Here is a 13846-nt window from a genome sequence, read left to right as displayed (position 1 = left end):
TTGACTTGTGTACAAGAAGAAGGGTGCTCTAGTCTGACCTTGTTAAAACCCTGTATTTCAGGTTTGGTTGTGATACTTGATATTTACAGTTCAGAGTGTGGTTAAGCTCAGGGGCAATGAGTCCTGTCTGACTTTAAGACAAGATATCTTTCTTTACCAGATTTTAAACGTGGATTTGAAGAAACAATGCTGGATGTCAGAGTAGCTATCACCTGAAAAATCACAACAACAACACAAATAAGTTGTAGGTACAGTCAGTAATAACTGAAGTTTAAGTCTTTTTTTAAGACTGCCTGCTTTCCCATGTTTTAAACATGCATATTAAGCACGCCTGTCTTTCTTAACCATGTTCAGCTTTTCCACTACCGATATACTACTAGTTCATGGGACACTGGAGATGTGGGCCTCAAACACTGAGGTCTGCCAATAGCTCTACTTTCAACAGGCCTCCAGAGGGCTGGCCAATCAGAGGGAGGGGGGTTGACATGAGGAACCTTAAAGTAACAGCAGCTACAACAAAGCATGTCAGACACAGGCTGAAATATTGTTTTTATTTAACAATATTTTTAAACACTTGTGAATGCCAAGGAAAATAAGGATTTTGGAGCAATATCATATAAAGCTACTACGGGGGTACCAGAGGGATATTATAAAGCTCAGAAACAAAGCACAGAAAAAGCCCAACATCCCAACTTTAATATATGTTTTTAGGCTGATCTATTTTGTCTCTGTAATGCTTGGTCTACCATCTTCAAAGTCACAGTCTTACCATACAGTGCACCACAGCTTTTTCAGTGAGAACCGCTACAATGATGAAACTGATTAAATAGGAAGAAATTAAATAAACCAAAAACAGACGGAAAGGAAATTATAGGAGAGCATCTGACTGACTTGAAAGGGAATATGTTGAATATATGAAACTAATTGAAACTATCAATGAAACAAAAGGTAACATTGTAAAAAAGGAGATTGCTTCAAAACTTTTGTTTTTGTTTTGTTTTAGGTGTCGCCTCCAAGATGGCCATGGTAAAGAGTGGATGGCTCCATCGACAGAGTAAGAAGCCCTTGCAAATTTAACAGTTTTGAAAGTATTACATAAGGGTTTGGTTGACTGGTTAAGTTGCACATCTATGTAAAAGGCAGCTCGGGATTTTCTTCTGGCCAGGGGCCCCTTTCCCACATGTCATTCCCCAACTCTTTCCCGCAGTCTCTTGCTCAGTCCACCCATCTGTCCACTAAAAATTAATACCTTCTTTTTTTTAGAGAAATTAGTCTCTAACATAAATGGTTTGCAGGGAAAACGATATGCAAGAAAGCCTTCAGACGTATGATCAAATACGCTCTATCAGTGCTCATTTCTGTTTCTTCTTCACATTTCAGCAAAAGTGCTGTTCTTTATCATGTTTTAGGGCTTGAAAGTCTTAAAATGTCTTAAAATTTATGTGAAAAAGTGTGCCATGGCCCTGTGATTGAACCTGACTCAAATGTGTGTTTGTCTCAGGCACCATCTTGCGCCGTTGGAAAAGAAACTGGTTTGACTTGTGGGCCGATGGACGTCTTGTCTTCTACAACGATCAACAAAGGCGTGACATGGAGGATGACATCCACATGAGGGTCGACTGCATCAACATCCGCAACTCGGCCGCGTGTCAAGGTACATGTCACCTGTTAAACAATTATGTCATAGGTTATCCAGGTTGTGTTCATGGTTCTAAAACGACTCCTCTCTGTGTCCTCTCAGATCTGAACCCTCCGGAGGGGAAGACACGGGACGCCCTGCTGCAGATTGTGTGCAGGGACGGACGAGTTATCAGCCTGTGCGCAGACAGCGCTGATGATGCTCTGTAAGACAATACACACACATACATATAGACAAACACACATCTGCATGACTGTGGCCTAAATCTTCTTTTTTTGGGGGGTTGTTTCAATTTATTTGCAGGGCATGGACCATGGCACTGCAGGACGCCAGAGTGAATGCAGTGAGTTTTAGCATGTATCTGAATCTGTTAAAGAGAGGCCATATTCTGATTCTGATTCTTTTTAAGGTTTTATATTGTTGGTACCCCCTTGGTTGCTTTAAAATTCCTTGTTTTTCTTACATTGATGTTTCAACCCGTATTTCAGCCAACACTTCTCTTAAGCTGCTATCTCCTAAAGACACTCAACTCTACAAACCCCCTTCACTCTGATTGGCCAACCTTATGAAGGCCTGTCAGGGGCAGAGCTATGGGCAAATTTAGGTGTTTAAGGCCTGCCCCTCCGGTTTATGAACCAGTTAGGATATTTAGTCTGAGCATTTAGTCTGAACATCCAGCATTGTTGCTTTTTAACCACGTTTTAAATATACTAACTCAAAATAGCCCCTCTTTAATAAAAAGACTAAAACTGTGGCTGTAACTACATTAACATCTTATTTGTGTTGTGATTTTTAGGTGGTCGCTACTCCTCAAATCGGCTTTGCCCAGGAAGCGATGGCATCTGCTCCTCCTCCCTACTCAGAATATGCCCCCCCAGCTCAGGTAACAGGTGTTAAGATCTTTGGTTCAAGTAGGATTTGCATGTTTTTGCTAGAACATCAGAGGTATATTAAATGCGCAAAAGTCTGCTTTATAAAAATAAATGTGTCACATTCAATCTCTGTGTATGTTTTTACTACATAATGCCTGTTATGGAAACACCGAGTTGTAGAGCAAGCCAAAGAAATCAAGGACTGTTACACAAGAGAGCTGAAGCCTAACCCAGTTTCTGAAAATAAAAATAAAAACTGAAACCCCAATCTCTGTTTTGTCTCAGCAGGTTTATGCTCCAGGCCCGTACGGGGAATATGTCCCATCTCCTCAACATGCCACACAGATCATGTACTCAGCTGACGGGCAGCCATACGCTGTGGCTTATCCCTACCAGTACCAAGGTAAACAAATGCTGTGTTCTCAGCTTCAAAGATAACGTTTGATATAAGGAGGCACCAACTGAGAGTGAACACACATCTCTGCCTTTAAGTGTTTTGGATGCTCGGTAACTGTGAACAAAGTCTTTTTACTGATTACACCTCATCAATAATCAGTGACCTGTTTGTGCTGCTATCTGCTCTCAATGATCAGAGAAGGACAGATGATAAAATGTGGAGTTCTTTTTAGATTATTGAGACTACCAAGTTCATTGAATTTTTTTATTCTTTTTTTTTCAGAAATACAATCCAATATTTTGTTTCTTTATTTTAACTCATTCTGCATTCATCATCACAAAACGGTTTTACTCTCTTCATTGTGCTGCAGCTCTATTCAGACTCTCTCAGGGCATGCTGACCCACCAACAAGTGGAATCAGCACGACTAAAAATGTACATTTATACCAATGCTATTAGGGAAAAAATCATGTAATGTACCTGTAACCTTTAAGCTTTACATTTTTTTTCTTTAAAAAAAAAAACGTGCTGAATAAGATTTGTTAACTTCAGGTCACTGTTTACACAAACTAATGCTGTTAGTGTTTTTAGTGTTACAGCTTTACTAAGATTATTCTTATTTTGCTAAACAAGTCTTTCTTTCACACTTTTATCACTCTGACTGAAACTTGAACATCCATCACCTGTGATATTTTTTGTGATGTGATTAGCAAAGACCGCCCTGTGACTCGATGACCGTAGATAATACACCCGTGTTAGCACAGCTATGCTTTGAGCTAAACACAGTGTTCACGCCAGCATGCTAACTTGTTGACGGTAAATGCTGACACAGTGATGTTAAATAGGTCAAAGTAAAGTCCAGCATCTTAGTGCAGCATACTCTAGCTTTAAGCACACAAAAAGGGTTGAAGCTCCACTCCTCTGTCTCTTAGACTGTGTCAGACTTTTTCAATTAAATCTGTGGATTGGACACAAAAATGTAGAGTCAGTCTCTGGGGACTGGGTTTTAATCATTGACTATATAGAGAGTGAACAGCGTGGTTTCACCTTTTACCATTGGCTGGTTTCGAAGACAAATTATGGTCGTCACAGGTGTCTCAGCCAGAGTCTGTGCAGTAAAGGCTATAAGGGACTCGGAGAGAATTAGCCAGGTGACTTTTTTTTCTCTTTCAAGAGTCTAATCTCTTCTTGGTTTTCCCTCCCGACATACTTTACAATCCACAAGAATTTACAATCTATGCAATACACAAGAACGGCAGCTGTCCACCATTGCTAAACATGACGTTAAGCTTTGCTTTTAACCTCTAATGACTAACAAAAATTAAAATTTTCAGAAAAAAAGAGGACTTAAATACAAGACAGCCAAACATTATCTTCAAATCACCACAACAATCAGATGTGAGAAATTCTATCACAGTCCATCTGGAATGGCTGGATAGATCGATTTTTTAACCTTTACTGCAGCCAGCCACGAGGGGGAGCAGTTTTGTGGGGACCTTAGATCGAGCCTAGCAAGATGACGTCCTTTTTGTTTTACAGTCTATGAATTAACATGATATGGCAGTGTGTGGAGAAATTAGGGAACATTAGAGCATGCTCTGAAACTAGTCATTTTCCTTCAAAGATAGTTTCACAAATCCTTGTAAAATAAGTTTAAACAGCCAAACAAATATAAAATATGGAAAAAGCAGATTCAAAATGATTATCACGTTTTTAACTGCTGAGCTAACTTTAATGCTTTACTGTTGTTGTTGTTGTGTCCAGGTGGGTACGCTGCTCCAGGAGCAAACCATGTTGTGTACCGGGAGCGTCAGCGTGAGGATGGAGGTGACGTGGCACTGGGGATGCTTGCCGGAGCAGCGACCGGTTTGGCGTTGGGGTCTCTCTTCTCTGTCTTCTAATATTCATTCACCACTCTGTGTGTGTTGAGTGTGTGTGGATGTGTGTGTGTACAGCATTTGGCTTCTTCTCTGTGCCGTCACATGAGTCGGAGTGAAATGTATCAGTAAGGCGACCTCCATCTATGAAGCATGATTGTGATGGGCAGTGGATTCCTCCTGTGTGTCCTATATACAGATATTTAAAGTATATACTGTTAGCACTTTCTCATAAGCCCCGCCCCCTTTGTGTTGTCTGAATATGAATGTTCTAAACCAAAAAACCCAACAATTACTCACTTTTAAAGACAGAAAAAACGTAAACTCTTCTACCTACACTCAACTCCTCACATCTTTCTCCTGCAGATGTTTTTTTTTTGTTGCTTTATGTTGATCTGTGTTCTTCACCTTTACTTTGTTCTTGTATTGTCTGTTCTTAACATGCAGTGTTTCTTCAGCTCCTCAGGTTGTTTGTGTTGAGACAGGCTTAAACAGACGGGTTAACAATATGATTACTCTTTTAATATTCAGTCAGCAGCATTTCAGTTTCCACGTTTAGCAACAGTATTTTACTGTGAGTCTGATGTGTTTGAAAAAGATAACTAAGATGAAAAAGTACATATTTTTGTGGGGTTTTTTTGATTGTTGAAGTTAGTTAAAAAGTAAGTAAGAATAGCAAATAAAAACTTCTGTGACTGTGACCCTTTCAGGAAAACCTTCTTTTTTTTTCCAAGTACAATTTAAAATTAGTAAGTGACCTGGAGTGACATATTCCCATGTTTTAAGATCTGCATTTTAACCTTTTGAGCTGCAGACTATGATTATAAAATTAGAAAAGGAACATTTCACTTTGCTGGTAATACGTCTGTATGTTATATTTTGACAAATTCTCAAATTGAATCTTTGATTTCAGTTTTCAGAATTCTACTAGCTGTATTTCCAGGCTCAAATCAGTCAGATAATTTAGTTTGTACTGATAAATTTAAATTTCAGTCATTTTAAAGTGAGGATTAAGCAGATATTAAATTTATCTACAGTAAGAAATGATTTTATTGTAAACTATAATTAACTGCTTAAAAAGTGAGTGGTAAGACATCAGCCTAGGTACTCAAAAATTTACTGTAGATGTATTTAATTTTAATTTTTACAAGTCAAATGTATTCGTAAAGCACATTTAAAAACAGCTTATTCTGACCAAAGTTCATCAGAGGTTGAATACAAAAAAAACACAGTATAGAACATCACAATATCACACAAGAAGTTCAAATAAATGTTGAAATAAAAAAAAGCAGAATTAAATCAAAATACTGACAGAAATGTACTTTATGTGGATAAAAGATGTCAGAACTCTGTCATGGATTGGTTGACTCAAGATTTTTAACTGTTTAAAAACAATTTCAGTGAGTATGGTTATTCATATAGCTGCTGACTGAATGTTAGAGGGGCAAACATATGCGCACACTCATAAAGCAATAATAACTCATATTGTATCTCTCTGGGGAGCCAGTGTCTGAAGTTTAACACAAATATTTCCATGTTTGAGGAAACACTGACATGTATGATGTGCTTTAACGTAAAAAGGGATGTCTCACTCCTACCCAAAATATGTGCATGCTTTATTTAAGGTCATTATTTCATGGGCAGCTTTTGATCAGTCTTTTGTTTTGAACATGTTTGAAGTATTTTCTTTTTATTTGTTTACTGGTTTTGGGTTTTTATTGGTTTGGTGCAGTAAAAACTTGAATCAGGTTTATTCTGTTGATTAGATACATTTCAAAGGCATGGACGTTAATTTCAACATAAGTGTACTGTGTTATCATCTAATCCCTCCTCTGCGTTGTTGTTATATCTGCTCTCACTAAAACGTACAGGGACCCCCATAACAAGTGTTGATCTGTGCTCTGGGTTTACGGACTTGTGTGGAAAAGTCAAGATCTGAGACTACGGAATAGTTTTGTCGACCCATTGGATTTAAGCCAATGGGAACAGTTTCGTGGACTGTGAAGATGTTTCATGAATAGCCAGAACCAGTCTGTAAACTGTGGAAACAGAGTAGAAAACTTTGGGCATGGTGTTGTAAACCATGGCTGTAGAGCTGTAATCTGTTGGCACGTGAACAAGATCTGTTCACTTTGTAAAAATCTGATATTTACCGTTGCAATGAAGTCATAATCTTCTGTAAACTGTAGGTTTTAATTTCTAAACTAAGGAGACTTAGGCAGAGTTTTTAAGCCATGAGCATGTTTTCATAAACTGCACAGTTTCGTTATCCATTGAAACGGGCTTGTTAACAAGCAGCTTGAACTCATCTGTTGTGGTTTAGTCAACCATTGGAGTAGTTTTGTTTACGGTGGGCATCTTTTCATTATCTGTGAGAATGGTTTTTAACTGTGATGAAGGAATTTTAATCTTTAGGCATGTTCTTGTCAGCAATGGAAACAGATTCGTCAACTGAAGCCATTATTGTAATTAGGGCCAATTATCTGTGTCAATGTTTGGCAATGTAAGGCTTATGGGCATTGGCCTTTCTTAAAAAATTATCTGTGGTTGTAAAATAGAAGCACACTTACATCTATTGTGGAAGTTTCTTTGTATCTATCTGAACATAAGGGTACTATCGGAGCTTAATCATTGTGCAGCTTTTCCTGTTTGCTCTGTTCCGTGTTTCCTAAAGACTGAAATCGGGTTTTCAAATCCATGCCCAAAGATAATAAATCAGCAGCACAGATCATCAACCGGGGCTCTGTACAAAACAAAGTCTAAAATCAATAAAACTAGCTCATATCTGCAGCCTAAGCATTGATGACACTAATGTTACACTAGTATTTAATTAATTTTGGCACACTATCAGCTTGTGTGAGCAGCGTGACATCACTGTCTTTTTCTACAGGTATTTAAGTATTTAAAGATGTGAAATGAACCTGCTACAGTCCTCTTAATAAAATGTGCTGATTCTATTATTCTCCCTTCTGCATTTCAAATAAAATGTATTTTAACAAATAAATATATTCACAAGTGAACAACTCCTGTTTTTAATCAAAGCTTTACTTAACCCTTTGCTCACAAAACACATTACAGTGAATAAAAAAAGTGCAAACTATCACCGTAAGTTAAATAAAGTGACCCCAGTTCACCCAAAGAGAAAATCTTTGATAAAAGACAAACTGCAACAAACAGTTTTCGTACAATATTTCAGTTTCAAACAGAAACACAGAAGACCTTTAAAGAAGCTGCTGGTATAGACTCTACATGTAGGTTCATTAAAATAACTGTTTACATGTCTATTTACAGCTTTAACCCCCTTTTTCAAAAAAGACCCAAACCTGATTATCTGGAGGCAGAACAACCTGCAACTTGATGACAGAGGTATGCTGAGATAAAAACCAAAGTGTCATCATTACTTTAACAGTAAACGTCCCATATTGCTTTGGTACTGAAAAGAATTAAAAAGATAAATACAGAAAGACAGACTTTGAAGATATCAGTGCTAAAAAGTGAAAAACATTTGATTAATTTGTTAGTCTATGAGGAAAATAAATAAGAATTTGATCGTTGACTACTTATTTAGCCAATAAAAGTAGTAAACATTTACTGTTGGTGGAAACAAAAGCTCTGACTGGATTTAAGAAGTGCCTGTAGTGGAAGTATTTTTACCCTGCATTCTCTCTAACAGTCAGCAGGGGGCAGTAAGATAAGAGAAATGTTCCTCCTTGACAGCTAACTGGTTTATTCCCTCAGTAAACATTTTTTTGATAAATTTGTGATCTCAATCACTAGGATTTAAGGAGGAGATAACTTTTCTTATAAATAATGTGATTTTTTCAAGACATCCAATACTAAGGTATGGTTTTAGTGAGCTAAATTAGTGTTATAGATGAAAACACTCTCATCAAACATTAGCTAACAGTTTAATACCTGCTAACCATTCTCCTCACTCTTGGTCATATAAGGTCAGATTATGCTGCACTCAAGGTTTAAAAACAGTAACACAATAAAATTGGTTTCATGGTGTCTGTGTGGACTTCTTACATACAGTCTATGATATTAGCCTGCTCATCTTTTGTATCACAGTCTTAAGTAACATTAACTTCAGGCTTCAGTGATGTCATGGGTATTTCAGAGTGTTTGACACTGAACAGAAAAAAACATTAACCAACAAACAAAAATATGACTGAGCCGAGGGTAGGTGAGTGTTCTCAGCCTTCTTGACCAAAATCTTCAGTAAACTTCTTCAGTTTGTCTAAGTCCTGCTCGTTCACTGTGGGTTTGGTGTTTGTAAGTGACCTCAACATGTCGGCCTGTAAGACAAACGTTAGAAAGAAAAGTACTGGTCACTGCAGTCCTCTGAGGCTGACACATTTATCATCTCACAGAGATGTGCGTAGATGTTACCGGAACTCAACCAAACCATACAATTCTATGATCATCACTGGACACTTGTTATGAAATACTTTTTGAATTTTACTCTAACTGTATACAATCATGTGCTGGGTTTTCATGGTGTATCAAGTAGCATTGAACTTTCTCTTTGGTCTATGTGCTGGTAACTCTTCCTAAATGCTCATTTACAAACAGAAAAACTTCTCTCACCATGCTCACAACTGGCTCTAAAAGTTTGTCCCCAGGAACGTCCACCCACGTCATCTCAATGGCTCCAGGGTCACCTGGGGAGCATGGAGTCAGGAGGTCGTCCACCATAGTGTCTGGATTGTTCCACGACGAACCACGAACCTTTATTGTTTTTTTTTATTCAAGAGGACAGGAAAATACTAAATATTAGTCACTGAGCATATTTTACACTTATTGAACAGATGTACAGAATCAAAATACAAAATTGTTTCTTAAACCTAGTGCAGAGGCAGGTTTCTGATTTCAGACACGATCTTCTTGCAAAAGCAGTTTCGGGTGTGTTTTCACCTTTTTAAAGTGCGTAGCTGATTGAACCTTCCTGACCGGCTGCATCAGAGCGTCCCTGACAATGATACTAATGTCTGCCCCAGAGTAACCGTCTGTCTTTTTGCCCAGAGTGACAAAGTCAGCCTCCGTCAGCTCGTTGGGGGTGGAGCCCAGGTGAAGTTTGAACATAAAGGAGCGAGCGTGCTCCTCAGGTAGAGGTATGTAGATCCGCTTCTCAAACCTGTGACAGATAAAACACTCAATCAGCTGTTACAAATAGTTTCACATGGTTAAATCCAGACTGCCTGACATCTGAAGAGAGGAAAAACTTTCAAGATCATCTGGTTTAAGTGTTACATAGAGAGGAAGAGCTTTGTCTGCTTGCTATCATTTGGTTAACTATCATTAAACTCAAAGTATTATCGAGTCAAAAGAGTTCCTGATCAGATTTGATGTATTTGAGCATAGTTGTGATTCTCCCTCAGGACATAAAGTGGTTAAAACGGTTCGCTGCTGAAATTTTCAGTTCTTACCAGTTTCCTGGACAGACAGAAACTGCTTGGTAGTGTAAATGAATATAAATAGATAAATTTAACACTTAAAGAGACATGTGCAGTAATGCAGTAAAACTCAAACCTTCTCCTGATAGCAGAGTCTAGTGTCCATGGGATGTTTGTAGCTCCAAGCACCAGGATCCCCTCGTTGTCATTTCCAACACCTGGGGGAGGGGAACATCTTTACACCTCATAATAATTATATAACAGTAACATTCTGATATTTCACCTTCTTGATCCCCTGACAGAAACCAGTGAGTGCAGGTTGGCCTCTTTTTCTGTTTGCTGTTTTCCTGAACTGCCCTGCGCCTACGTGATGTGCGTATGACCACCCTGTCTCACCCTGCATCTGCACCAGGAACTCCGTTTTGATCCTCCTTGCTGCCTCACTCTCGTTCTCGCTCCGGGAGCCGCAGAGTGAATCGATCTCATCGATGAAGATGATCGATGGTTTATGTTCTCGGGCCATACTGAACAGACTCTTCACCAACCTTGAAAAAAGAACACATACGATGTTTAGCATCAGCTCACTTCTTTTTAATATGGTGTGAAGAGTCCAGGACTCACTTTTCGCTCTCCCCAAGCCACTTGGAGACAAGGTCAGAGGACGAGATGGAGAAGAACGTGGAGTTGTTGGCCTCTGTGGCGACCGCCTTGGCCAGGTAGGATTTACCTGTTCCTGGAGGTCCAAACAGAAGAATTCCCCTCCATGGGGTTCTTTTTCCTGTACAGACACAGGCGTTAGGAATAAAAACTGCTCATGATCAGGAGGTCCACAGGCGGTTCAGAATCTTCATACCTTGGAACAGGTGAGGAAATTTGATAGGCAGGATCACGGCTTCTTTTAAGGCTTCTTTAGCTCCTTCAAGTCCAGCAACATCATCCCACTTTATGTTTGGTTTCTCCATTACAATGGCACCTTGAACAGTGACAAACTTCATGAATACTTGATCAATTCAAGCAGGGCCCAAAATATTAAAAAAATATAATTGTAGAAACATACAGTGTGTTAAAAATGTCACAAACATGTTTGTTTCAAGACATTTAATTGACATTATATGTGTATTTTTTAAATAGAAAGACCATTTTGATTTAAACTTCATGGAGGGAAAAACCCTCAGAGACTTACTTAAACAACAGAATATCTGTCTGCATTCTTGTTGCATGTTAATTTTAGACATTAGATGTAAGTATTTATAATGTTTGGTTACTGCTGAAAACAGCTTGTTCTAAAAATACCATGAGATCTTCAGTTGTGTCTATATTTATTTTATTCCTGTCAGTGTGAAAAATTCCAAGTGTCTTATTGTCTAATTGTGTATAAAAACTGTTGTATGGACTGAATATTTTCTCAGGATTAACATTTCTGACTTTGTTTCTTTGCTTCAGCTTCCAGTGTGCTCATTAGCGTGAAACTGAAGCATCCTTCTCTGGAGTCTTTTTCCAACTGCTGTCCCCAACCCTCTGGAACTCCATCCCTCCAAATATCAACAAGTCCTGAAGCCTATCTATCATATTCACTCATATCTGTTTTGTTTTGTATCTATTTTTGTTTTCTTGTTTCTGTAAAGTGTCTTTGAGTAGCCTTGAAAGCACTACATACAACTGAATTTTTATGATTATCATTATTATTACCTGAGAGCTGATTCTGGAACTTCTTCTTCTCTCCATCATTGCCATCTCCATCTTCATCCCTGACAGTAAAAGATAAGATTTCATCCAGATTAACACACATTTCACTGAACAGAGGGGGCATGCAGGTTAAAGTCTAGGTACAATTAGGGTGAGAAAATGTGTCTGTTTACATTCACCTGCAGACAGTTTTCAGGATTCCATAGCTTATGAAAATGTATCACATTAATGTTTTTTTTCTGAGGCATACTACTCTAAAAGATCTGTCTAAAAATAAATCTTAGGCAAAACTCTTTCTTTAGTTATGAAGACTACTTTACATTTTCGTACTAAGTCTTACATTTTTAAACTCTACACATCTCATTTTGTTAAAAAACTCTTAGGCAAAAAAAAAACTCTTTCTCACCCTTTATCATCAGACTGGGACTCTTTGACTGGTTTGGCTGGAGGAGTCTTCTCCTTCTTCTTCAGGTATTCCTTCAGCTGCTCGGCTCGGTCCAGGTAATCAGCACACTTTGCTCTGATGCTCTGCGTTGCCCGCTCGCCCTTAGCCTCATCTGCAACATAGCATGGAGATTAGATTAATGAAACAACAGAAGAGGAGGTAAATCATTGATAATTCCAAACTGAAATGAGTCCAGCTGCTTACACTTCATTACATGCAGGAAGTACTGCACAGCATTCTCATAACATTTGAGGGCCTCCTCATAGTTTTTGGCTTTGTCTGCCTCTGAAGCTTTGGTGGCGAGCTCAATGGCTTTCTGGGAACACAACAAAAAAACAAGAAGTAAAGAACAGAAAAAAAGCTAGTTTTTTTTTTCTATTTAATAATCAATTCAAATACTCTTTGTGACAACTTTTATATCACAAAAGCCAGAAGGGGTTTTGATTTTGACTGGGCAATATTTATACTATTTTGTAACAAATTAATTCCTTTAAATTTCAGTACACTTTCTCTACATTATCTATATGTTAATATACTTATATACTCATTTACAAGATATTTAAGCATTTTTTTCCAACCTGGCAACTCAAACGTTGAGATTGATTCAGGCAAATATCATAAAATAACTAAATTATTTACATATTAATTCATACACACTCATATTAAGTGGAATAGATTTTGGAGCTAGTAACGTCTTTCTGAACAACACTTTCACGTCTTTGTATAGCCTATCTGCCGAATAAATCAGACAGTTTAAAGAGAAGCCGGATAGTTTGGTAACACTCGGAGTTAGATAACCTCACAGCTAACCGTAAGCTCTGTAAAAGTTTAAAACTCACCTGTAAATTACCTCCCCCCATCAGGTTTTAGTGCAGTGTCTTCGTGGAGAACTGAAGAATTGTCTTTCTACCGTTTTCTTGATATGAAGTTCAATTTATTTTTTAGAGCAGCTACTTTACATGCTCTCACTTCCGCGTAAACAAGAACTTTTACTTCCGCGATTTTCACGTGACGTAATGTTGTCGTCATAGAAACTGCTTCGACTCGCTATTTATAGATCACATATTTTACTACGCTGATTGTTGCGGGAAGATAAAGTAAAGGTGTTTCGGTTTGGATTATTTTATTTTATGGAAAAGAAAAGACCTGAAATGTTTCAGATGTCAGACAGGTTTGACCTCGCTCTCATCTCAACTCATCTCTAAAAGACATTTTAAACAAAGTCTGGATAGCACATTTGAGACTGCTCAGCATAAGCACTGGGTGGATAATAAAAAAACAGCTAATCCGGCACCCCAGAAGATAAAAAAAAACTATCTAAAAATGAAGAAAGTCACAGAAACTCTTAAAAGAAAACAAAAACAACAACAACAAAAAAACAAACAAATAAAAACAGACAAAAAACATATTGTTGAAAATGTCCTTTTCTTGTTTTGAAATTACCAAAGGCAAACATAAAAATCCTCTCAAGCAACATAGTGAAAAACTACAGGTATATCTCAAAAAGTTTTTCCTAAAATTCTATATATATATAT

At 37.9% G+C, this 13846-nt stretch overlaps 2 protein-coding genes across 4 annotated transcripts in view; one reads left to right on the top strand and one right to left on the bottom strand.

Moving 5' to 3' along the window:
- plekhb2 (pleckstrin homology domain containing, family B (evectins) member 2) overlaps positions 1 to 7776 on the top strand; it is a 58156-nt gene extending 50380 nt beyond the window's left edge. The window contains exons 2-8 of one of the 3 annotated variants that reach the window (XM_074667954.1): positions 1004 to 1054; positions 1502 to 1654; positions 1742 to 1844; positions 1943 to 1982; positions 2436 to 2522; positions 2797 to 2914; positions 4672 to 7776. In XM_074667954.1, the coding sequence (XP_074524055.1) occupies positions 1018 to 1054; positions 1502 to 1654; positions 1742 to 1844; positions 1943 to 1982; positions 2436 to 2522; positions 2797 to 2914; positions 4672 to 4808 (675 nt within the window). In that variant the 5' untranslated portion in view covers positions 1004 to 1017 and the 3' untranslated portion in view covers positions 4809 to 7776. The remainder of the gene's footprint in view (positions 1 to 1003; positions 1055 to 1501; positions 1655 to 1741; positions 1845 to 1942; positions 1983 to 2435; positions 2523 to 2796; positions 2915 to 4671) is intronic. The other 2 variants (XM_074667953.1, XM_074667955.1) reach the window with 2 other exon arrangements.
- A 109-nt stretch (positions 7777 to 7885) lies between these two features.
- Positions 7886 to 13676, bottom strand: LOC141788846 (vacuolar protein sorting-associated protein 4B-like). Its single transcript, XM_074667952.1, has 11 exons — positions 13151 to 13676; positions 12516 to 12627; positions 12273 to 12423; positions 11870 to 11928; positions 11034 to 11153; positions 10802 to 10958; positions 10577 to 10725; positions 10317 to 10398; positions 9702 to 9921; positions 9375 to 9515; positions 7886 to 9082 (listed from the first exon to the last, which is right to left on the bottom strand). Exons 1-11 carry the CDS (start codon positions 13169 to 13171, stop codon positions 8981 to 8983), a joined length of 1314 nt encoding a protein of 437 aa, XP_074524053.1. The 5' UTR covers positions 13172 to 13676; the 3' UTR covers positions 7886 to 8980.
- Between the last annotated feature and the right edge of the window lie 170 nt (positions 13677 to 13846).

Source organism: Halichoeres trimaculatus, unplaced genomic scaffold (assembly GCF_033239565.1).
Source record: "Halichoeres trimaculatus isolate MK-OKI-2021-1 unplaced genomic scaffold, fHalTri1.1 fHalTri1_scaffold_4, whole genome shotgun sequence".
Taxonomy (NCBI): domain Eukaryota; kingdom Metazoa; phylum Chordata; class Actinopteri; order Labriformes; family Labridae; genus Halichoeres; species Halichoeres trimaculatus.
The sequence above is the reverse complement of the archived record's forward strand: the minus strand, read 5'-3'. Positions and strand labels throughout refer to the sequence as shown.